The sequence below is a fragment of the Elgaria multicarinata genome, chromosome 20, assembly GCF_023053635.1.
Source record: "Elgaria multicarinata webbii isolate HBS135686 ecotype San Diego chromosome 20, rElgMul1.1.pri, whole genome shotgun sequence".
Lineage (NCBI taxonomy): Eukaryota > Metazoa > Chordata > Lepidosauria > Squamata > Anguidae > Elgaria > Elgaria multicarinata.
In genome coordinates this window covers 12,066,852-12,089,339 of record NC_086190.1, presented here as the reverse complement: position 1 = coordinate 12,089,339, position 22,488 = coordinate 12,066,852, and the positions used below count along the sequence as shown (strand labels likewise).

Here is a 22,488-nt window from a genome sequence, read left to right as displayed (position 1 = left end):
TGGATTCTACACATTTCCCCAAACACTCAATTTCATTTTCCCAAGAGATATTTTTTTTAAAAAAAAGTTTAGCCAGCTGAGTATTCCTTTTCTCTGTCGATAACATATTTCACCAAGGAAACCGAGGAAGACCACCACAGTGTGGAAAAAGCAGCAGCAAAAAAGCAGCTCTATGAAGAACGGGGCAGGAAGGGGAGACGTCTGGGTGTCTTCGCGCACGTAACTTTCCATTCCCAAGTCTGGTGCAAGTGAAGAAAAGAGAATCTCCTTTACACCTGGGTAAACAATTAAAAATCGTTTTCTTTTTTTATTCTACAAATGTACAAGCAAAAAAAAAAAACCAAAACCAACCCCGACCAGAAGAAAAGATTTAAATACAAACAAGAAGGGGAGAGGGGGAAAAAATAATAGACCGGTTCCAAAATTGTACTTCTGGTTTGCTGGGATTGATCTGTTTAGTTTTTGTATTTTTGCAGAGGAGTCCTTGGCTTTTCAGATTAATTCCAAATGGAATGCAAAAACGCCAGGCCCAGGAAGACTTTCTGCTGGAAAATTAAAGGAACAGCTTTAATTCCCGGGGCGAAAGACCACGACACGAGCAACCGACGACGGCCCGTCTGTAGAGCCAAGTGTTCGTTTCCTTTTTGCTTCCGCCCCGCCCCACCCTCTTCCTGCGCTGCTTTGCCTGACGTTTAAAACTTTAAACTGAAGCCGGGTCCGGCGGCTGACGCCCCTTGGTTTGTGGTAGTGAGGTGGAAGCCTGTGTCTTTCAGGTCGTCGTCACCCTAGAATGACAAGAACAAATAGGTCAACTTACAGTATTTATTTATCACATTTATATTCCCCGTAGTAACCTATGGCTGCGAGAGCTGGACCATAAGGAAGGCTGAGTGAAGGAAGATAGATGCTTTTGAACTGTGGTTTTGGAGGGAAATGCTGAGAGTGCCTTGGACTGCAAGAAGATCCAACCAGTCCATACTCCAGGAAATAAAGCCAGACTGCTCACTTGAAGGAATGGTATTAAAGGCAAAACTGGAGTACTTTGGCCACATAATGAGAAGACAGGATACCCTGGAGAAGAGGCTGATGCTAGGGAAAGTGGAAGGCAAAAGGAAGAGCGGTGTATAAACACCACCTGCGAATGGATACTTATTTGGTCTGCTTTTATTAAAGTTTATGTATAATTCTTAGAAAGCTGTATTTTCATCCTCCCAAAACACACACACACACACACACACACACTTATACGCGTGCATTGAAACTGATATATTTAAATTCATCTGGCTAGACCTTTTCTTTTACTCTTTTAGTTTAGCTTTTGATTGTTGAAATTTAATACTTGATTGATTGCCTTTCTATACCGCCGAATAGCCGAAGCTAATAAAAAAAGCAAAGTGCTTCCTGAGCCAGCACATCATTAACTTATGGAACTTGTTGTACGCTGCTTTGGGAGGGCTTCTGCCCTGAAGGGCAGCCAAGAAATGGTTTAAATAAATAAATAAATAAAATTAAATAAAGGTGTGACGACGGCCATTCGCGTACATGGCTTTTAAAGGAGACGAAACACATTCACAGAGAAGGAGAAGGTGTTTCCATGGCCGATATTCATTTTGGACGAAGCTGATGATACAGAATTCCGAGGTTCAGAGGCTACCAGATCCCAGTTGCTGGAGAAGAACAGCGGTGGTGAGCCGTTGCGCCTTTAAGTCCTGCTTGCGGACTTCCCAGAGGGATCCGGCTGGCCCCCGCTGGAAAGGAATCCCGCCCTGGACAGACCTTTGATCTGACCCAGCATGGCTCTTCTCCTAGCCTAAAAAACCTTCAACAAAGCAATTACACCACCTGCTGGCCGTTAAATCGGGTCCGCGCCCAACAAGGATGGCCCCACGTGGATTCAATATGCCTCTTGTTTTTGCTGTCTGCCTGGGAACATGGGTTTTTAAAAAAAGGGGGTTGTCACGCCCCTGGCGGGCCACAAGATGGTGCCTGGGGATCTGCATTCGTGGGCCGTGAATTGTGCTGGAGTATAGCAAATAAAGCCCTTGTGGATCTCTTCTTAGGGCACTGCGTTATAGCGAGACAGACCCTTCGTCCATCTAGCCCAGTACGGTCTACACGGACTGGCAGCAGCTTCCCTGGGTCTCCCCATCACCGGCTGTCTCTCTTTAACGGGAGAACCTGGGACCTCCCGCATGCACGTCACACTGAGCTACAGCCCTCTCCGTCCATCGCCGTTCTTGCGGAAAGGTCCAAGAAGCACTGAACGGCTGATGCCTGAGTCGGAGGAAGGAAGGAGAAGGATGCGGCGGCACCCTGCCAGGACCAAGCGCCCCCAAGGTGCGGCCTGCATCGTTCCGTAGAAAGGGAAGTGCCAGATAACGAGAGCGGGGGCAGCTGGTTCAAGGAGGGCCGGACGCGGGAGGAGCCTTACAAAACATTTTCCCCTCCACTTGGGGGGATGAAACGATACAGGGCGGAATTCCACAACCTCACACTGCTGTTCGCGCCCTTCCAGGTGAGACCAGAGATCCCAGGCAGGAGAGGCTGGGGCTTCCTTGGAACAACTTCCTCCACTTTTTAAAAAAGGGGAAAAAAAGTGGGCTCAGAGGCCCGGGCACGCCCAGCGCGTCCTCATCCCATCAGAATGAGGGCAGGACGGTTCCCTAATGGCCGTCTCCCTGTCCCCACCCGACCCTCTCACTCCACCACTGATGGTTTGGTGGTTCCCAGCTTCCGTACGGTTTCTCGCTCCGTTCTAGAAGGTTGAACCACCTCTGGCGTTTCGTTACCGGCAGCAAGAGCTTTAAGCGGAAGCAGGCTGGCGTTTCTGTGATCTTGACCCAAGACTCTTCGCCTCTGGCCCCGCCCACCAGAGGAAAGCACCACCCCTTCCCCCCCGCCCCCGAGAGCTTCTTCGAAACCTTTTTAGGCTGAAAACGTTCCTCCGCCCCCCGCGTTAAGAGGACGTCACTATCGCTCTGCCTCTATATGATGCACGGCTATTAACGGTTGTTAGAATCTTGTTGGTTTTTCTACTAAATCGTACCATCATCTGCCTTTAGGTTTTTCTCCCTCTTCTCATCAAATAGAGATAAAAAGAAATCCTCTTTCCCGTGTGACCGAAGTCTAGAAAATCTGGTTTCTCTTTTGAAACGGAAAGCAAGACAGTGAAATGGTTCTGCGACGGTGAGAGAACGTACCAGCTGGCTGTAGCCTAAGCCGCCCTCTGGAGGCCGCGGGCTCGTCCCACGTTTGACCCGTTGCTGTTCGCTTTTTGCCGGCCACGTAGGGAACATGGACGGGTCGATGGGCAGCGGAGTCTCTCGGAAATACTCGTGCTTTAAGCCGTCTTCGGCGGTGATCCGTCGGCCCGGATAGTACGTCAGGAATCTGGAAAACAGAGTAAGAGCTTAAGGGCTAAGGAAAGGAAAGGAACCTCTCGTGCAAGCACTGAGTCATTACTGACTCTTGGAGGGACGCCAGCTTTCGCTGACCTTTTCTTGGCAGGCCTTATAGCGGGGTGGTTTGCCGTTGCCTTCCCCGGCCGTGATTACCTTCCCCCCAGCTAACTGGGCACTCATTTTACCGACCTCGGGAGGATGGAAGGCTGAGTCGACCCGAGCCGGCTGCCTGAAACCAGCTTCCGCTGGGATCGAACTCAGGCCGTGGGGAGAGTTTCGGCTGCAGAAACTGCGGCTTTACCGCTCTGCAGCACACGAGGCTCTTAATGTATTTATTATTTATTTATTTATTACATTTCTATACCGCCCAATAGCTGGAGCTCTCTGGGCGGTTCACAAAAATTAAAACCATTCAAAGTATAAAACAACAGTATAAAACCATAATATATAAAATACAGAATAATAGCTCAACCAGATAAAAACAGCAGCAATGCAAAATTAAGGGATAAACGGGGGCCAAAAAGCACCTTAAAAGATTTGAATTGGGGGTGAAACAGCCTCCTCTGCTCCCAGTTTCTCTCTCTCATAGAATCATAGAATAGTAGAGTTGGAAGGGGCCTACAAGGCCATCTAGTCCAACCCCCTGCTTAAGGCAGGAATCCACCCTAAAGCATCCCTGACAGAGGGTTGCCCAGCTGCCTCTTGAATGGATTAATAGAATGAGAGGACAATCCTACAGTCATAGAATCATAGAATCGCAGAGTTGGAAGGGGCCTACAAGGCCATCTAGTCCAACCCCCTGCTCAATGCAGGAATCCACCCTAAAGCATCCCTGACAGAGGGTTGCCCAGCTGCCTCTTGAATGGATTAATAGAATGAGAGGACAATCCTACAGTCATAGAATCATAGAATCGCAGAGTTGGAAGGGGCCTACAAGGCCATCTAGTCCAACCCCCTGCTCAATGCAGGAATCCACCCTAAAGCATCCCTGACAGAGGGTTGCCCAGCTGCCTCTTGAATGGATTAATAGAATGAGAGGACAATCCTACAGTCATAGAATCATAGAATCGCAGAGTTGGAAGGGGCCTACAAGGCCATCTAGTCCAACCCCCTGCTCAATGCAGGAATCCACCCTAAAGCATCCCTGACAGAGGGTTGCCCAGCTGCCTCTTGAATGGATTAATAGAATGAGAGGACAATCCTACAGTCATAGAATCATAGAATCGCAGAGTTGGAAGGGGCCTACAAGGCCATCTAGTCCAACCCCCTGCTCAATGCAGGAATCCACCCTAAAGCATCCCTGACAGACGGTTGTCCAGCTGCCTCCGTAAACGCCATCTCTCCGTTTACTAACTGCCCCAGGAAGGAAGCCTTCCCAAAATGACTTTTCTTTTTTTTTACTAGGGCTCTAAACGATGCCCTTTTTGTCTGCAAATTCTCCTGTTTGAAGATTTGTCTGCTGTACTGGAAAAAAGCAGCAAGGCCGCTCGGGGGGAAGGGGGTAGAAAAGGCCGGGCGAGCGTGAAGTGAGATGCCGCCTAAGAAGATTTGCAAAACGTTCGCTTAGCATGATTTCATAGGCCGCTTCACAGCCTGGCGGAACAGTTCCTCTCGCAAGCGGGGTGAAGCGATTGCCAAGCGATTAAACCGGGGCGGAAAAGCCCTCCTGGGTCTGACAAGGGGTGTCTCTCCCCCACCAGCACAATTATTCTCAAGAGCAGCCCCAACGACACCAATGATGCTACTCACAAAGGTGTAATAATGACTATAGAGAATCACGAATGGCACCACGTCTGTTGCCAGATGCAAACTCCCTGGGGGCTAAGTGTAACCAGGGCTGTGCATCCGATACATTTTAGAATTCTGCACCACTCAGCCTGAATTCCGAGCCCTTTATATTTTTATTTATTTACTGTCCACATTTATATACTGATCCACATTTAGAAAGATGTGGATCTTTCTTTAGGAGGAGGGCCTTCTCCGCTGTGGCACCCCGGTTGTGGAATGAGCTCCCCAGAGAGGTCCGCCTGGCGCCTACACTGTACTCCTTTCGTCGCCAGCTGAAGACGTTTTTATTCTCTCAGTATTTTAACACTTAATTTTAACTTAAATTTAAATTTTACTGTTTTAACTCTGTATTTTAATTTTATATCAATTTTGCTGCTTGGTTTTTATCCTGGTTGTGCTTTTTATACTGTATTTTGTATTTGTGCTTTTAACCTCTTGGTTGTTTTATTATGGTTTTAATTTTTGTGAACCGCCCAGAGAGCTTCGGCTATTGGGCGTTATAAAAATGTAATAAATAAATAAATAAAACAGTATGAAAACATGATATAAAATACAATACATTATTGCCAAAACCACGTGCTCTACCATCCTACTGAGATGGTTACATTTCATGAGAAATTTGATAGCCTGTGTCTTTTCTGTTCTAGTTTCTGAGCCTGAACGGGCATTCACAGGAGCCTGCAGTCATGAGATCTAGCAGCTTACTTTTAGTGAAAAGCTAAAACGAAATAAATGTAATTATATTACCCAGGTACAGTCATCATTGCATTATCTACTATCCAAAAATAAATCAAACCATCACATTAAATCTTTACAAGGAAAAATAATCTTAGACTACAATGGGTTCCCCAACTTTTAGATGCGTGGGACTACAAAACCTCCCAGCCAGCATGGTCAACAGCCATACTAGGTAGGAATGATGGGACTGGTAGTCCAACGCATCCAGAGGGCGCCAGGTTGGGGGCAGACTGAAACACGGGTTTCAGGTAATTCTTTAAAGGTAAAAGCCTACCTGTGGCTGGCTTTAAGAGCTGACACATCAGATGGAGAGGCTGTGCACCTAACGCAGGCGTGGGCAACATCTGTGGCCCTCCAGATGTTGGATTCAAACACCCATCTGCCCCAGCCAGCATGATAATGCGAACTCCAGGAAAATCATGCCACTTAGGTAAGGATCTGGCCCTAACCCATCCAATTCCCATCATTGGCCCTGATGACTGGGGTTGAGAAGATGTCTAGAAAGCCATGCATTCCTTGCCATGTTGACTGCATTTGCCCGCCACTCACTTATTCATGAGATCGAACCCCTGGTCTGAAAGGAGCGCCCCAAACCGCTTGCGGAGATTGTTGTAAGGGTATTCTGTGAACGTCATCTTCTTGACTGCCGGCAGCTCGTTGTAACCGGGCCAGATTTTTTCGCTGGGGGTTCCCAGGTCCTTCGGAAAAGAAAAGAACACGGTAAGGAGGTTGGCTTAAAAAGGGGTCATGTGTTCCATCACCCCACCTCCCGCCCTTCAGGAACTTACTAAGATTATTAATAATTGGGGGGGGGAGGAGGAGAGAGAACTGAAAGAGTTTGGGATAAAGAAAGACGCAGACAAGCTGGAGCGTGTTCAGAGGAGGGCCACCAGGATGATCAGGGGTCTGGAAACAAAGCCCTATGAAGAGAGACTGAAAGAACCGGGCCTGTTTAGCCTGGAGAAGAGAAGATTGAGGGGAGACATGATAGCACTCTTCAAAGACTTGAAAGGTTGTCACACAGAGGAGGGCCAGGATCTCTTCTCGATCCTCCCAGAGTTCAGGACATGGAATAACGGGCTCAAGTTAAAGGAAGCCAGATTCCAGCTGGACATCAGGAAAAACGTCCTGACTGTTAGAGCAGTACGACAATGGAATCAGTTGCTTGGTGAGGTCATGGGCTCTCCCCCACTAGAGGCCTTCAAGAGGCAGCTGGACAACCCTCTGTCAGGGATGCTTTAGGGTGGATTCCTGCATTGAGCAGGGGGTTGGACTCGATGGCCTTGTAGGCCCCTTCCAACTCTACTATTCTATGATTCTATGAAAACAGAGACATTGTTCCCTTTTGGTGATTAAAAAAATAAACTGAGAACCGAAGACGCTTCTAATAAAGACGTCCCTGTGGTCGCAAGGCTTGTGCTTATGGGAAACTACTGAAAACCCACTCTGGTTTTCGGTTAAATAAATAGAAAGGGAAGGAAGCAAACATGGGGGGTGGGGGTGGGATGGGAGGATGAGCTTGGACGTGGCAGCTGGGCAAAGAACTAGTTCATCAGACCAAGTCTGATTTGGGTCAAACTCTTTTTAAATCAAAGCACTCCAGAAAGGCATCTCATACGCTGTTAAATTTGTGTGAGGCCTTCCTTGCTTACCGGCACTCACGATGCCAATTCTGGGAGTTTTGCTACCCAAGAGGAGGGCAATCCGTGGCTCTCCAGGTGTTGTTGGAGTTCAACTCCCACTTTTCCTGACTCTTGGCCATGCTGGCTGGAGCTGATGGGATCTGGAGTCCATCAACATCTGGAGGGCCAGAAGCTGTCCACCCCTGCACTATCCAGGCATCAATATCAGATGGGCAGTGAAATTCCCAGTGTCTTATTGACTGATGAACCCCATTGGATCTAAGGTGGATGCTGTGTTCAGGACCCACTGTGCTGGAATGTAACCAAGTACCAGGTGATCAAAGGAGAATTCGCACCCCGTGCTTAGCGTGGCGTTGATGATTCGTTTCATTACCGCAAGTCATACATTTCTCGAGGAAGGATGCGGCGGCACTGGCTGTTAAGTTTAAGAAAGTAAAAGGCTTGCGTAGTCATTAAAATTGTGTGTGTGGCTATCTCAAGGCTAAACAGAGGAAGACTATCTGTGAGCAATGACCTTGAGATAGAAGCTGTACTGGGAACCTTGCCAGGATTCTCTAAGATATCATGGTGTTAATGATATGAATATACCAAAGATCCTTGAGGCTGGGTTAGCCTAATCACAGCTGTATGTAATATAGATAAGAACTGTGTATATATGTATATGTGTATAGCTTTTGTCACTCTGCACAATGACACGGAACTGTAAAGAAGTCTGAAGCTAATAAACTTACTCTGCTAAGTAAGACCTGCATTGTGAGCTGTGTTTCTGAGCACAAACAGAATTACCTTGTTTCCCCGAAAGTAAGACATCCCCCGAAAATAAGACCTACTTCCAGTTTTGCCTCTCGCCGTAATATAAGGCATCCCCCCGAAAATAAGACCTTTTTTTTTGTTCAACAATAAATGTGTACCGTATTCTTCTTCATGGAAAAATAAGACATCCCCTGAAAATAAGACCTAGCGCATCTTTGGGAGCAAAAATTAATATAAGACACTGTCTTATTTTCGGGGAAACAGGGTACCAAGGAAAAGTTCTGGGCCCAACACCGGCCTCACACCGAAGGCCTTGCCTGGCACACCTTTCTCAAGCCAAGCGCCACCTCTTGAAAAGCCTGAGGAAAGGGTGAAACCAACCCAACCTTTCCCCTATATGTGAGGGAATAGGTTCTGTTGTTGAGGTATTGAAGTGCAGGTGTATCGGTAGATGTTTTTCACACTGTGTAATATAGCAGGTAATAAATCCGACCTGACGCGTGGTTTGTGGTAACAGAACACCAAGTAAAGTTTATCGAAATTTAACCGATCTTTGGTATTTCAATTTGGATCAAACCTGCTTATTTTTATACCCAAAACAACCATCCCAAGTCCCTTAAAATCCCATCTCTTCTCACTCCTCACACACCAAACGCTCTCACGAAGCACAAGCCAGACTAAAACTCCCAGACTAAAACCAAACCTCAAACTAACCCTCACAATCCCCTCAGCCAACCTATTTATGGCTCCTCCCTCCCGCTCTCTCGCCGCATCACTAGCCACACCCACTCAGTCAAACATTCCGCACTCGCTCGAATATACAAACCCGGACATACCTAAGGGACAGAAAGGCAGGTATCGCCACAAGGGCCTTCAAGGCCCTACGTCCACACGATGGGGGGAGAGGAGCCCCCACCCCACAGCACCACGTGGAAACGAACAGTGAGTAGAAAAAGAATGAAAGAGAAGAGGAGGCAACTCAGCTATCATTCTAACAAGTCAGAGAGGGAACGTGCCTTCACAACATTGCCGTTGCAGCGGCTGAAGAGCACCTGGGTGGGAGACACGCCCCTTGCGCATGCACGGGAAGGGAAGGGAATACAGGTCCCAGGGCCTGGTCTGAAGGCGTCTTGCTGAAGCTAAGCAGGTCTGGGGCTGGTCAGTGCTTGGAGGGGAGACCACCTGGGAACCGCATATAGCTACCTTGAGTTCCACGATGGAAGAAAGGGGTGGGGGATATAAATGTCATAGAATCATAGAATGGCAGAGTTGGAAGGGGCCTACAAGGCCATCGAGTCCCAACCCCCTGCTCAATGCAGGAATCCACCCTAAAGCATCCCTGACAGAGGGTTGTCCAGCTGCCTCTTGAAGGCCTCTAGTGTGGGAGAGACCACAACCTCCCTAGGTAACTGGTTCCATTGTCGTACTGCTCTAACAGTCAGGAAGTTTTTCCTTATGTCCAGCTGGAATCTGGCTTCCTTTAACTTGAACCCGTTATTCCATGTCCTGCACTCTGGGAGGATCGAGAAAAGATCCTGGCCCTCCTCTGTGTGACAACCTTTCAAGTATTTGAAGAGGGCTCTCATGTCTCCCCTCCATCTTCTCTTCTCCAGGCTAAACATGCCCAGTCATCTGCACACACATTATCATAGAATCATAGAACAGCAGAGTTGGAAGGGGCCTACAAGGCCATCGAGTCCAACCCCCTGCTCAATGCAGGAATCCGCCCTAAAGCATCCCCGACAGATGCTTGTCCAGCTGCCTCTTGAAGGCCTCTAGTGTGGGAGAGGCTACAACCTCACCAGGCAACTGATTCCATTGTCGCACTGCTCTAACAGTCAAGAAGTTTTTCCTGATGTCCAGCTGGAATCTGGCTTCCTTTAATTTGAGCCCTTATAAATAATAAGGAGCGGTCTCCCTTCGAAAGCTCAGCTGTCGAACGTTGAGATGGGGGCTCTATGCATTGGGCAGAACTCGTATGTGTGAGTCTCACAGGGTCTACGAAAAACCACCTACACGGTACCTTACGGGGCCAAAGCCCGTGTGTAGGTGTAGCTTCTACGTCTGATACTTCCCAAAAAGCAGAGCTGTCAAAATAATGCAGATTGACCCGCAGGGAAGGGAACCCAAAGAACTCACAGAAACTTTCTTTGCTGTAGCAGTCCAAGCTTGCATGGAGGAAAATGGCTCTCCCCCGCACGCCCGGTTAACCTTGTGATTGTAAGTTCTTCGGGGCTGGGACTGTCCTTTTCTTTGCTTACGTTGCAAAGTGCCACAGACGCTGCATGAACGAACAACGATTGTAGGGGCAGCCCGGAACGGCTTACCTTGAAAACTTTGTTGATTTGGTCGATTTCCGACTTCCCCGGAAACAGGGGCTTCTGGGTTAACAGCTCCCCGAATATACAACCCACAGACCACATGTCGATGGCCGTGGAATATTCCTGGAAGGGAAAAGAAGAGGGGCGGGAAGTTCACTTCGCTACTGTTTGTGGACCAACAGCCCCGAGCCCAATTCAAGGTGCTGGTTTTGACCTATAAAGCCTTACACGGCTTGGGACCACAACACCTGATGGAACGTCTCTCCTGACGTGAATATACCCGGTCACTACGTTCAACACCTCCTCCGGGTGCCTACTCCAAGAGAGGCTCGGAGTGTGGCAACGAGGGACAGGGCCTTTTCGGTGGTGGCCCCCAGACTGTGGAATGATCTCCCTGACCAGGTTAAGACTTTCCTCTTTGCCCAGGCATATGGCGGCACATCCTAATTACCCACATGTTTAGTTTTTAATCAGTTTTTAATGCTCTTTGTGTGTATGTTCTGTGTTTTAGAGTTTTAAATTTTGTATACTTGTTTTTACCTCAATTTTAGAATTTCTGTAAACCGCCCAGAGAGCCCTGGCTATGGGAGCGGTATATAAGTGTAATAAATAAATAAATATAAATATAGATCAGGCCTTGCAGGGCAGGTCAAACTGTGTGAAAACTGTGTGAAAACAAGGGATAGGGCCTTTTTGGTGGTGGCCTCCAGACTGTGGAATGATCTCCCTGACGAGGCTCGCCTGGCGCCAACGCTGCTATCTTTCTGGCGCCAGGTTAAGACTTTCCTCTTTGCCCGGGCATATGGCGGCACATCCTAATTACCCACATGTTTAGTTTTTAATTGGTTTTTTAATGCTTTATGTGTGTACGTTCTGTGTTTTAGAGTTTTAAATTTTGTATACTTGTTTTTACCTCAATTTTAGAATTTCTGTAAACCGCCCAGAGAGCCCTGGCTATGGGAGCGGTATATCCATCCCTGCTGGACTGGGGTGAGGAAAAAGCCTCCAGGGAATCCTAGACGGCGTGCCGCGAGAGGGGGTGGAAAAAAGTTGTGCCACCGTGTGGGATGGCAGCCACTACTATGCTAGAGCAGCACTGATTTTTGGCCCCCTCTGGCCCTATACATATGAGGCAGGGATGCCATTCGGGAGGATGCAGCTGCAGTCCATGCTACAGCTGACATACACGAGGGTACCCACACGCAGTTCTGGGGAATCCCAAAGGGCCAGATTGAGGGGCTTGAGGTTTTACATGCCTGTGCCAAAATCAGCAGGTGAGCGTTTACGGCCAAGTAGGACCTTGGTTTTGGGTCTGTCAACGGTCCCTCATTCTTATTAGAAGGAGGAATAACGGGCTCAAGTTACAGGAAGTCATAGAATCATAGAATAGCAGAGTTGGAAGGGGCCTACAAGGCCACTGAGTCCAACCCCCTGCTCAATGCAGGAATCCACCTTAAAGCATCCCTGACAGATGCTTGTCCAGCTGCCTCTTGAAGGCCTCTAGTAACTGATTCCACCGTCGCACTGCTCTAACAGTCAGGAAGTTTTTCCTGATGTCCAGCCGGAATCTGGCTTCCTTTAACTTGAGCCCGTTATTCCGTGTCCTGCACTCTGGGAGGATCGAGAAGAGATCCTGGCCCTCCTCTGTGTGACAACCTTTTAAGTATTTGAAGAGTGCTGTCATGTCTCCCCTCAGTCTTCTCTTCCCCAGGCTAAACCTGCCCAGTTCTTTCAGTCTCTCTTCACAGGGCTTTGTCTCCAGACCCCTGACCATCCCCGTTGCCCTCCTCTGATTCCATCCACAGCTTCTGAAAGCTGAAATTGAACATTTCATAGAATCATAGAATAGCAGAGTTGGAAGGGGCCTACAAGGCCATCTAGTCCAACCCCCTGCTCAATGCAGGAATCCACCCTAAAGCATCCCTGCCTCTTGAAGGCCTCTAGTGTGGGAGAGCCCACCACCTCCCTAGGTAACTAGGGAGGTTGTAGCCCAGTAATGGCAAAATAAGAATAATTATAATGGAAAATAATGGCCTTTTTAAACTACACGACTAGGAGTCACCTACCTTGGCTCCGAGTAACAGCTCAGGTGCCCTGTACCACAAAGTCACGACGACAGGCGTGTACGGCTTCAGAGGCGATCCGTATTCCCGAGCCAGTCCGAAGTCTCCAACCTGAAGCAAGAGGAACGCAAAAACAGGGTCTTTTCTGTGGTGGCCCCCCAGATGTAGAATGAGTATCCCAGAGGTTTGCCTGGCGCCCACATTGTGCACGTTTCAGCGCCTGGTTTTCATTCTCCCAGGCATTTCAGTTTGTGTTTTATCTAGCGCTAGATTTTAAATTTCTTGCTGCTAGCTTCTGTTTGATTATTTCATTTTTAGACTGTCGTTTTAAACTTTTATGTTGTATTTGTGGCGCAGAGCAGTAAAGCAGCAGTTTCTGCAGCCGAAACTCTCCCCACGGCCTGAGTTCGATCCCAGCGGAAGCTGGTTTCAGGCAGCCAGCTCGGGTCGACTCAGCCTTCCATCCTCCCGAGGTCGGTAAATGAGTACCCAGCTAGCTGGGGGAAAGGTAATAACGGCCGGGGAAGGCAACAGCAAACCACCCCGCTCTAAGGCCTGCCAAGAAAACGTCAGCGAAAGCTGGCGTCCCTCCAAGAGTCAGTAATGACTCATTGCTTGCACGAGAGGTTCCTTTCCTTTCCTTCCTTTATCTATATTGGATTGTTTCGTATTTTAGAGTTTTAATTGCTGTGAACCGTCCAGAGAGCTTCAGCTATCGGGCGATATAAAAACGTAATAAATAAACAGAGAAGAATGTAAGGTCAGCAGAGTTGGATCAGACCAAAGGGCCCAGCTAGTCCGGTGTCTTGCTTCCAACCGCTGCTGGCGTGATGCCCCTGGAAGGAGGTGGCACGAACATTTTGCACCAACTTCACTGAGTGCTGCCGGAGTCTCCAGACATAATTTAAAGCGTTGGTTCGGACTGCTGGAGATCCAAATCAGCCTCTCTCGACCTGAACGGCATTCACAGCCTGGACGCCAGATATAAAGACAAATGTGATGGAAGGGAAGCATGATGATCAGTGCCTTCTACCAACTCCGGCTGGTGGCCCAGCTACGCCCCTTATCTAGACAGGGATAACCTGGCTTCAGTTGTCCATGCTCTGGTAACCTCTAAGTTAGATTACTGCAATGCGCTCTACATAGGGCTGCCTTTGAAGACGGTTCGGAAGCTGCAGCTCGTGCAAAATGCAGCGGCCAGATTGATTTCGGGAACCAGAAGGTTCGACCATATAACACCTGCTCTGGTCCGCTTGCACTGGCTGCCTGTATGTTTCTGAGCCCAATTCAAGGTGCTGGTTTTGACCTATAAAGCCTTACACGGCTTGGGACCACAATACCTGACGGAACGCCTCTCCCGACGTGAATATACCCGGTCACTACGTTCAACATCTAAGGTCCTCCTCCGGGTGCCTACTCCGAGAGAGGCTCGGAGTGCGGCAACGAGGGACAGGGCCTTTTCGGTGGTGGCCCCCAGACTGTGGAATTATTATTATTATTATTTATTTATATAGCACCATCAATGTACATGGTGCTGTACAGAGTAAATGATCTCCCTGACGAGGCTCGCCTGGCGCCAACGCTGCTATCTTTCCGGCGCCAGGTTAAGACTTTCCTCTTTGCCCAGGCGTATGGCGGCACATCTCAATCACCCACATGTTTAGCTTTTTAACGGTTTTTAATGCTTTATGTGTGTATGTTCTGTGTTTTAGAGTTTTAAATTTTGTATACTCGTTTTTATCTCAAATTTTAGAATTTCTGTAAACCGCCCAGAGAGCCCTGGCTATGGGAGCGGTATATAAGTGCAATAAATAAATAAATAAATCAGCCATATCGAAGGATGAAGGCAGACTCCTCAGGATAGGACACTGGCGTTGGTGGGGTTCTCTCGCAGCACTGGATAGCTGCCTTGAATAATTTACAGAAAAACGGGGCTCTTATGATGGTAAACAAAAAAGTTCTGGTGCGAGTTGTACGTCAAGGACAAAACTGACCACACAGAGCAGAGCTGACACCAGGGCTGGTTCACGCAACGCACTAACCCACACTCAGTGGTTGAGCGTGGGGTGATGTTGAATCAGGGGTTGTTGGTGAACAGCGGGTTATCGTGGTGTCTGAACGCAGCGGACTCTCTGCAGGGTGGCTTGTTAGCCGCTCTAAACAATCCAAGAACAAACCACATGGGTTCTCAAGGCAGCCTGTTGAAGAAAAACAGGTACTGCGTTCAGACAACACGATAACCCCTGGTTCAACAAGAACTCTGTTTCCGGGCACAATTCAAAGTGCTGGTTATGACCTATAAAGCTCTAAATGGTTCGGGTCCAGGTTATTTGAAAGAACCTATTCTCCCTTATGAGCCTGCCCGTGCTTTAAGATCTTCTGGAGAAGCCCTTCTTTCAGTCCCGCCATCTTCACAGGCGCGCTTGGTGGGAACATGGGACAGGGCCTTCTCGGTGGCTGCTCCGGTGCTTTGGAACTCTCTTCCCAGGGAAGCTGGGCTGGCTCCCTCCGTGATGGGCTTTCGGAAGCAGGCTAAAACTAGTTTGTTTCCAGCAGGCCTTTGGAGAATAATCCGGCCCTCCATCTATGTTAATGTCTTATAATTTTTTTTAATTGTTTATGGTTTTGTTTCCCTCCCCCCCCATGTATATTTTAAACTTTGTAAGGCCGCCTTGAGGCCCAGCATTGGGCAAAAGGCGGGATAATAATAATAATAATAATAATAATAATAATAATAATAATAATAATAATAATAATAATAATAGCGGGTAGTGCAAACCCAGCCCATGAAACAATTCCCTGCGCGCACCCTCGGCCTACCTCCGGAAAGCTGATGGAGCACTTACTTTTAAAATGCCAGCATGGCTTAACAGCAGGTTAGAGGTTTTCAAGTCCCGGTGAAGGATCCAGTTATCATGAAGGTGCTTGACCCCTCGCAACAGCTGAATCATCAACGTCTTCACTTCGCCTGGAATAAAAAGCAGCAACGCTGTCATGAGGGTGGGAAGGAATCGAGGCCCACCTGCCTCTTCCCAGTCCCGTAGGCGAAAATTTTCACACGTCTGGAATTTGAGAGAGCCCGTACCCGGCAAGAACGGCTGCTTCATCGTTTCCATAAGGCTCTTGAGGTCATGTTCGACGTAATTCATTACGATGTAGATCTTGTCCATGTTGCTGCCAACCACGATCTCCTGGGAACAAAAGCAAGAGATGGCAGCGATTGTGAAGATGCCCCAGCGACGGACCGATCCCATTTGTTGCATCACAGAGAGGAAATCAAGGGGGCCTTCCGGACCGGACCGCCCATGTGCCATGCACCATCAGCACGTCAGAGGTACGTGCTCAGTGGCAACAGGGCAGCCCGTTTATTAACAGGGACTGGCCGGCGAGATCACATCACGCCAGTCCTTTTACAACTTCACTGGCTGCCAGTCCAGGTCCGGGCCCGATTCAAAGTGCTGGTATTGACATTCAAAGCCCTAAACGGTTTGGGGCCAGGTTATTTGAAGGAACGCCTCCTCCCATATGTACCTACCCGGATCTTAAGATCATCTACAGGGGCCCTTCTCCGTGAGCCCCTGCCAAAGGAAGTGAGGCAGGTGGCTACTAGAAGGAGGGCCTTCTCTGCTGTGGCACCCCGGCTGTGGAATGAGCTCCCCAGAGAGGTCCGCCTGGCGCCTACACTGTACTGCTTTCATCGCCAGCTGAAGACCTTTTGATTCTCTCAGTATTTTAACACTTAATTTTAACTTAAATTTAAATTTATTGTTTTAACTCTGTATTTTAATCTTATATCCATTTTCCTGCGTGGTTTTTATCCTGGTTGTGCTTTTTATACTGTATTTTGTATTTGTGCTTTTAACCTCTTGGTTGTCTTATTATGGTTTTAATTTTTGTGAACCGCTATTGGGCGGTATAAAAACGTAATAAAGAAACAAACAAATAAACTGTGGGGCTCCCCACAGCGAGAGGCACCGTCAAGCCTTAAGAGGGCCCTGCTTCCCCGGAACAACTGCAAAAAGCTATCCTCTGCAGGCAGGTCGAGATCAAAGAGCTCTGGGCTAACTTTCAACGGGGTGTTTTGGGGTTACCTTCAACTCAGAGCCATCTGCGAATGAATGGGTACGTGGGGAGAAAGACCAGACAGGAACTGACCTATCTACGGTGGCTGTGAGCAGGGATGCCACGGCTGCTGTGTGGCCAATCAGCAATGGCTTGCAGGAGTGAATGCGTTGACAGGAAGCATAAGCCCCACACTGGCTTTTACACCTCACACAACTACTATCGTGGGGGGGTGGGCGGGGAAAGAGTGGGGATAGCATAAGCCCCACACTGGCTTTTACACCTCACACAACTACCATCGTGGGGGGGGGGGGCGGGGAAAGAGTGGGGATAGTTCTTGCTGGCCACCGGCCCACGCAACCACGTTCTTGGAAGGTGGAAAGCCTCCTCTACGACTGAAAGCTTCCCACGGGATTAAGGGCCAAAGCAAACATTGCTTTAAAGACGTAGCCATTTTTTACTCTAGAGCAGGGGTGTTGAACCTGAAGGCCATATCTGGCCCTCCGGGGCTGTCCATGCCCCCCCCCCCCCGATTTCCATCCCTTGCTCCCCCCCCCTCCCACCGCCTCCCAGGTGGTGCCCCGGCTTCTGCTTCAAAAACAATTGAAATGCCTCCTCCTAAGGTTCAGATAACGGCCGTAAAAGTGCTAGGCTAAAACAGGCTGGCTATTTTTGCTTTGCCTTTTGGCCTTCGCCTCCTTTTTGCTTTCAGTTCCTCCCACCATTGAAATGTGCCCCCACCCCCGGGAGCTTTGCTGAAATTGAATTTGGACACCCCCCAGGCTGAAAAGACATTCCATGGCCCTGCTCGGAAGTCTGGATTCGAACTCGGGGTGTGTGTGTGTTAAGGGGCGTTAACCCATCCCCTTGCTGTGGTCTTGATCTGGACCAGTTCCATCCTCCCCGAACACACCTGCGGGTTATATCAGAAAGGAGTCACTAGGATCTAGCTGATCTACACACGAGAACTACAAGATAGTCTTAAAATCTCTTCACTGGCTGCCAATTAGTTTCCGGGCGAAGTATAAAGTTTTGGTTATCACCTTTAAAGCCCTACATGGTTTGGGTCCAGGTTACTTGTGGGATCGCCTTCTCCCGTACAATCCGCCCCGCACGCTCTGGTCCTCTGGGAAGAATCTACTCCAGCCCACAAAAACAAGGCTGATAACTAGTACCCAGAGGACCTTTTCCTCTGCGGCTCCCAGTTTATGGAATGGCTTGCCGGGAGAGATTCGTCAACTCAACAGTCTTCCAGAATTTAAGAAAGCCATAAAGACTGATCTCTTCCGGCAGGCCTCCCCAGTGGAATTTTAAGATGCCTTTTTTAATGGTGTGCTGCTTTTAAGGATGCACTGGCTTTAAACGTTTGAATTAGTTTTATGTATTTTATGTTGTTTTTATTTGTGTTGTACTCCGCCTCGATCCAGAGGGAGAGGTGGGTAACAAATAAATAAAATTATTATTATTATTATTGTGTCGTTGGGAGGGCTTCACCCCAAACATACAGCCACGTCTCCTTCCATGAATAAGTGTCCAGCTGATGAAGTTATTTCGAAACAGGCACTGTACCGGACACCTGTCTACTTTTTACTTAAACGCTTAGAACACTGAATTTGTCGGGTGGTACAATATTGTACTTTAAAAATAAATAAATCACATGCTGTTCTGCGAAACGCTGTTATTGTTATTTCATTGCTGATACATTGTATATTACTCTTGTTTGAACTTTTTTTATTATTTACTTACACATTGGAGGCTTCGGCCCTGTTGGATTTATTTTTATGTGTAAAAGGTTGGGTAGCGACAAGACGAGCGTGTCTTTTCGTATGCCTGATTATGAACATTATATACCGTATTTTTTCGATTGTAAGACGCCATCGATTGTAAGACGCACACTAATTTCAGTACCACCAACAGAAAAAAAAACCTAAGACACACCCGCGATTCTAAGACGCACCCCGTTTTTAGAGATGTTTAGATGGGGGAAAAAGTGTGTCTCAGAATTGAAGAAATAGGGTAATAGTATTCTCAGACAGCATATGTAGGATTGATGTAAATATGACTCACTCACAGTAGAAATATATAAAAACTAGCTGTACTCGGCGTAACATACGTTGTAGCATATCTTAAAGTTTATTAATTAAATATCATCGTGGGGGCACGGGGTGGTTGGAGGCTGTCGATACAGCGCTGTCTGGCAGACCTGGGGGGGGGGGGGCAGGGAGGTCGGGGGGAGGGGGAGCAGGTGTCCCCCTCTCCCCGGGGTTCTTGTCAGCCTTGGGCCGCCCGCCCAGCTCGCATGAGATTAGGCCGGGGCCTGGGCTCAAACCCGGCGAGCGGCCTCCCACCCAGCCACCAAGGGCCCCGGCCGTGCCTCGCTCATGCTCCGGACCGTGGCGCTGCCCCCTTCGCTGGGGGTGGGGAGCGAGGAGGCAGAAAGGGAGGTAGGATTACCTTGGAAAGCCCGGAGGAGTCGGGTGAGGGGCTTAGCAACCTGTATCAGCTGACGTTACACGTTACTGTTGCTTAGCAACCTGTATCAGCTGAAACCTTTACGGAAACATACCTAAGCGTTTTATATATATATATATATATATATATATATATATATATATAGTCCGTTTATCTTTCACTTCAAATGTGAGTTTTTGTGGTTGAGTGCTAAGCACCCCAATTGTGTTCAGCTACCTCTTTGAAGCCATGTCTGCTTTGGGTCTTAGAACCTTGAGCGATCAGGGGTTCTAGATCACGCGGGAGCCTAGACAGGTAGGTAGAAGAGGCTCCTTGCTTCAGCAAGACTGAGCAAATGAGGACTGTGATCAGCAAGCAGGGTTCTGCTCCCCCCCACTCCATGCGATTGTAATCACGGCGGTGGGGAAAGAGAACGCCCAGGCAGGGCTCTCGCTGGACACAAAACCAGAAGATCAAGTGTTGGGAGGCCTTACCCTCACAGTAACGATGTTCGGGTGCTGAGCTTTCAAAATGGTGTTGATTTCCCGTAACGAAGTAATGGGGAAGCCTTCTTTCTCTTTCTCCATTTTCAACCGCTTGAGCGCCACGATCTCATCTGGAAAAAATCCGCAGTGTTATTTCCGACGACATACATCCTGGGGGTGGTCCTCTCGACGTGGATCGCTACTTCTCCCCTTTTACAGATGGGTCTCGGACAGAGTTATGTCTCACAAGGCTGGCCTAGAAGTCCCACGGCTAATGATGTTAACAAGATCTCTTCTCGATCCTCCCAGAGTGCAGGACACGGAATAACGTTAAAGGAAGCCAGTTTCCAGCTGGACATCAGGAAAAACTTCCTGACTGTTAGAGCAGTATGACAATGGAATCAGTTCCCTAGGGAGGTTGTGGGCTCTCCCACACTAGAGGCCTTCAAGAGGCAGCTGGACAACCCTCTGTCAGGGATGCTTTAGGGTGGATTCCTGCATTGAGAAGGGGGCTGGACTCAATGGCCTTGTAGGCCCCTTCCAGCTCTGCTATTCTATGATTCTATGATAAGAAGCAACATACGGAGACCCAAAGCTGGGAACAGCCGACTGATAGCGGGTTCAAAGAACAACACACGTACATCAATCTGTCTTTTTAAGTGGGAGTTCCATGGACTGAGCCTGGGACCTTCTGCTTGCAAAGCAAGTGGGTTTACTAAACTATGGAGCAAGTGGACCTCAAAATAATTAAAGACATGTGGGCACCACACTTTAAGAGGGACGCAGACAAGCTGGAGGGGGTTCAGAGGAGGGCAGCGCAGATGATCAGGGGTCTGGAAACAAAGCCCTATGAGGAGCGGCTGAAAGAACTGGGCATGTTTAGCCTGGAGAAGAGAAGATTGAGGGGAGACATGAGAGCACTCTTCAAATACTTGAAAGGTTGTCACACAGAGGAGGGCCAGGATCTCTTCTCAGTCGTCCCAGAGCACAGTTGCTCAAGTTACAGGAAGCCAATTCCGGCTGAACAGCAGGAAAAACTTCCTGACTGTTAGAGCAGTATGACAATGGAACCAGTTACCTAGGGAGGTGGTGGGCTCTCCCACACTCGAGGCCTTCAAGAGGCAGCTGGACAGCAGTCTGTCAGGGATGCTTTAAGGTGGATTCCTGCATTGAACAGGTGTTTGGACTTGATGGCCTCATAGGCCCCTTCCAACTCTACTATTTTATGATTCTATGAAAGTGCAGAGATAGAAACGCAAGATCTTCAAAGCTCGCCATAGACAAAAAACAGCAGGACAGGGTGGGGCGGACGGGCGGACGACGACAATAGGCAGTGTGCAAAGGAAATGGAAGTTCTCAACTTTTTTCCAGGAGGAAAATAGGGAGGAAACTAAGCAGCCACCCACAAGGAAGTATTGGGGCTGCAACAAAAAAGGCCCTGTTCTTTGGGGAGGCCACCCTGAACTCCGCAGAAGATGGGACTTTAAGCCAGGGAAAATGTCCTATGGGGAGAGACACTCCATAAGATGAAGGCGACTCAGGCCGTGCAAATGCCAGAGGACATTCATTGCCTGCTACTTTCAACAGGAAGCAGATGATGGGAAAGAAACTTCTCTGCCTTGGACCTTGAAGAGCGGCTGCCAATCAAAGCAGGGAATCTTGGCCTGGTCTGACCTTGTAAAAAGCAACCTCCTATGCTCCCCAAATCCTAACAGGGCACTGCTGTAGAAGGAAGAGGAGGCTATCAACGGCTCTATGGTGCCTCCTACTAGGCCTGATGGCTCTATGCTACCTCCAGCACCCGAGGCAGTACCGTATTTCTTCGATTCTAAGACGCACTTTTCCTCCTAAATAAACAGCTCTAAAAATGGAGTGCGTCTTCGAATCGATGGCGAATTGAAGCAATACGGTAAGCAATACTCCTGCAGCAGGCGCGAGCCATGCGAGCGAGGAGGAGCTGGGAGGGTAAGCGCCTGGTTTTTTGTTAGTCACATTTATTCGTAAGTCCCATCGATTTCCATGGGACTTACTCGCGTGTCGCACAGACAAGTAAAGAGCGGGACTGAAGAGTTAAGCGTTTTAGCTCCTTAATTGCATCTTCTCCTCTCTCTCCCCGCCCGAAAATATTGTTTACTCTTTGTTTCAACACACACACACCCTTTCTTCCTGCGCAAACGGCGGTTTCTTCTCTCACAGAGGGAAAAAAGAAAAGGACATAACCATTAGAAGAAAACGCGGTGAGGGGGGGGGGGAGGTTGGCTGGGCATTGAGGGAAGTATTTCTTCGATTCTAAGACGCCCTTTTCCCCCAAATAAACATCTCTAAAAATGGGGTGCGTCTTAGAATCGATGGCGTCTTAGAATCGAAGAAATACGGTATGTCTATGTACATCAGTTGCTGGGGAACATGGGCTGAAGGGTGCTGCTGCATTCATGTCCTGCTTGTGGGTTTTCTCATGGGCAGCTGGTCGGCCAATGTGCGAACAGAAGGCTGGAGTAAGTAGACCCTGGGTCTGATCTAGTATCAGGGCTCTTCTGATGTCCTTAAAATACCAACCTGTTTTTTTGTCTTTGGCTCTGTACACCACTCCGTACGTTCCCTCCTCGATCCGGTTCAGACACTGAAATTCCTCCACGCTACGACAGCCCTAGAGATGGAGACAGCATAAACGTACACGTTTTCTCCGAGTCCGCATTAATTTATCCTGCTTCTAGGAGCCCTGCGGAAGGGCACGGAGTTCCACGCGGCAATTCAAGCGGCCCTTTCTCACTCCCAGGAATGAA

The 22,488-nt window shown here is 48.5% G+C and overlaps 1 protein-coding gene across 6 annotated transcripts in view; it reads right to left on the bottom strand.

Moving 5' to 3' along the window:
* Positions 1–310: 310 nt before the first annotated feature.
* The window catches only part of LOC134411538 (cyclin-dependent kinase 11B), a 48,050-nt gene continuing 25,872 nt past the window's right edge, over positions 311–22,488 (bottom strand). For 2 of the 6 annotated variants that reach the window (XM_063145385.1, XM_063145388.1), the window contains 9 exons: positions 22,262–22,352; positions 19,715–19,836; positions 15,793–15,898; positions 15,554–15,675; positions 12,711–12,818; positions 10,651–10,767; positions 6,477–6,625; positions 3,201–3,390; positions 312–785 (listed from right to left, as the gene is read on the bottom strand). In XM_063145385.1, coding sequence (XP_063001455.1) covers positions 693–785; positions 3,201–3,390; positions 6,477–6,625; positions 10,651–10,767; positions 12,711–12,818; positions 15,554–15,675; positions 15,793–15,898; positions 19,715–19,836; positions 22,262–22,352 — 1,098 coding nt within the window. In that variant the 3' untranslated portion in view covers positions 312–692. Of the gene's footprint in view, positions 786–3,200; positions 3,391–6,476; positions 6,626–10,650; positions 10,768–12,710; positions 12,819–15,553; positions 15,676–15,792; positions 15,899–19,714; positions 19,837–22,261; positions 22,353–22,488 lie in introns of all 6 variants that reach the window. The other 4 variants (XM_063145387.1, XM_063145391.1, XM_063145389.1 and 1 more) reach the window with 3 other exon arrangements.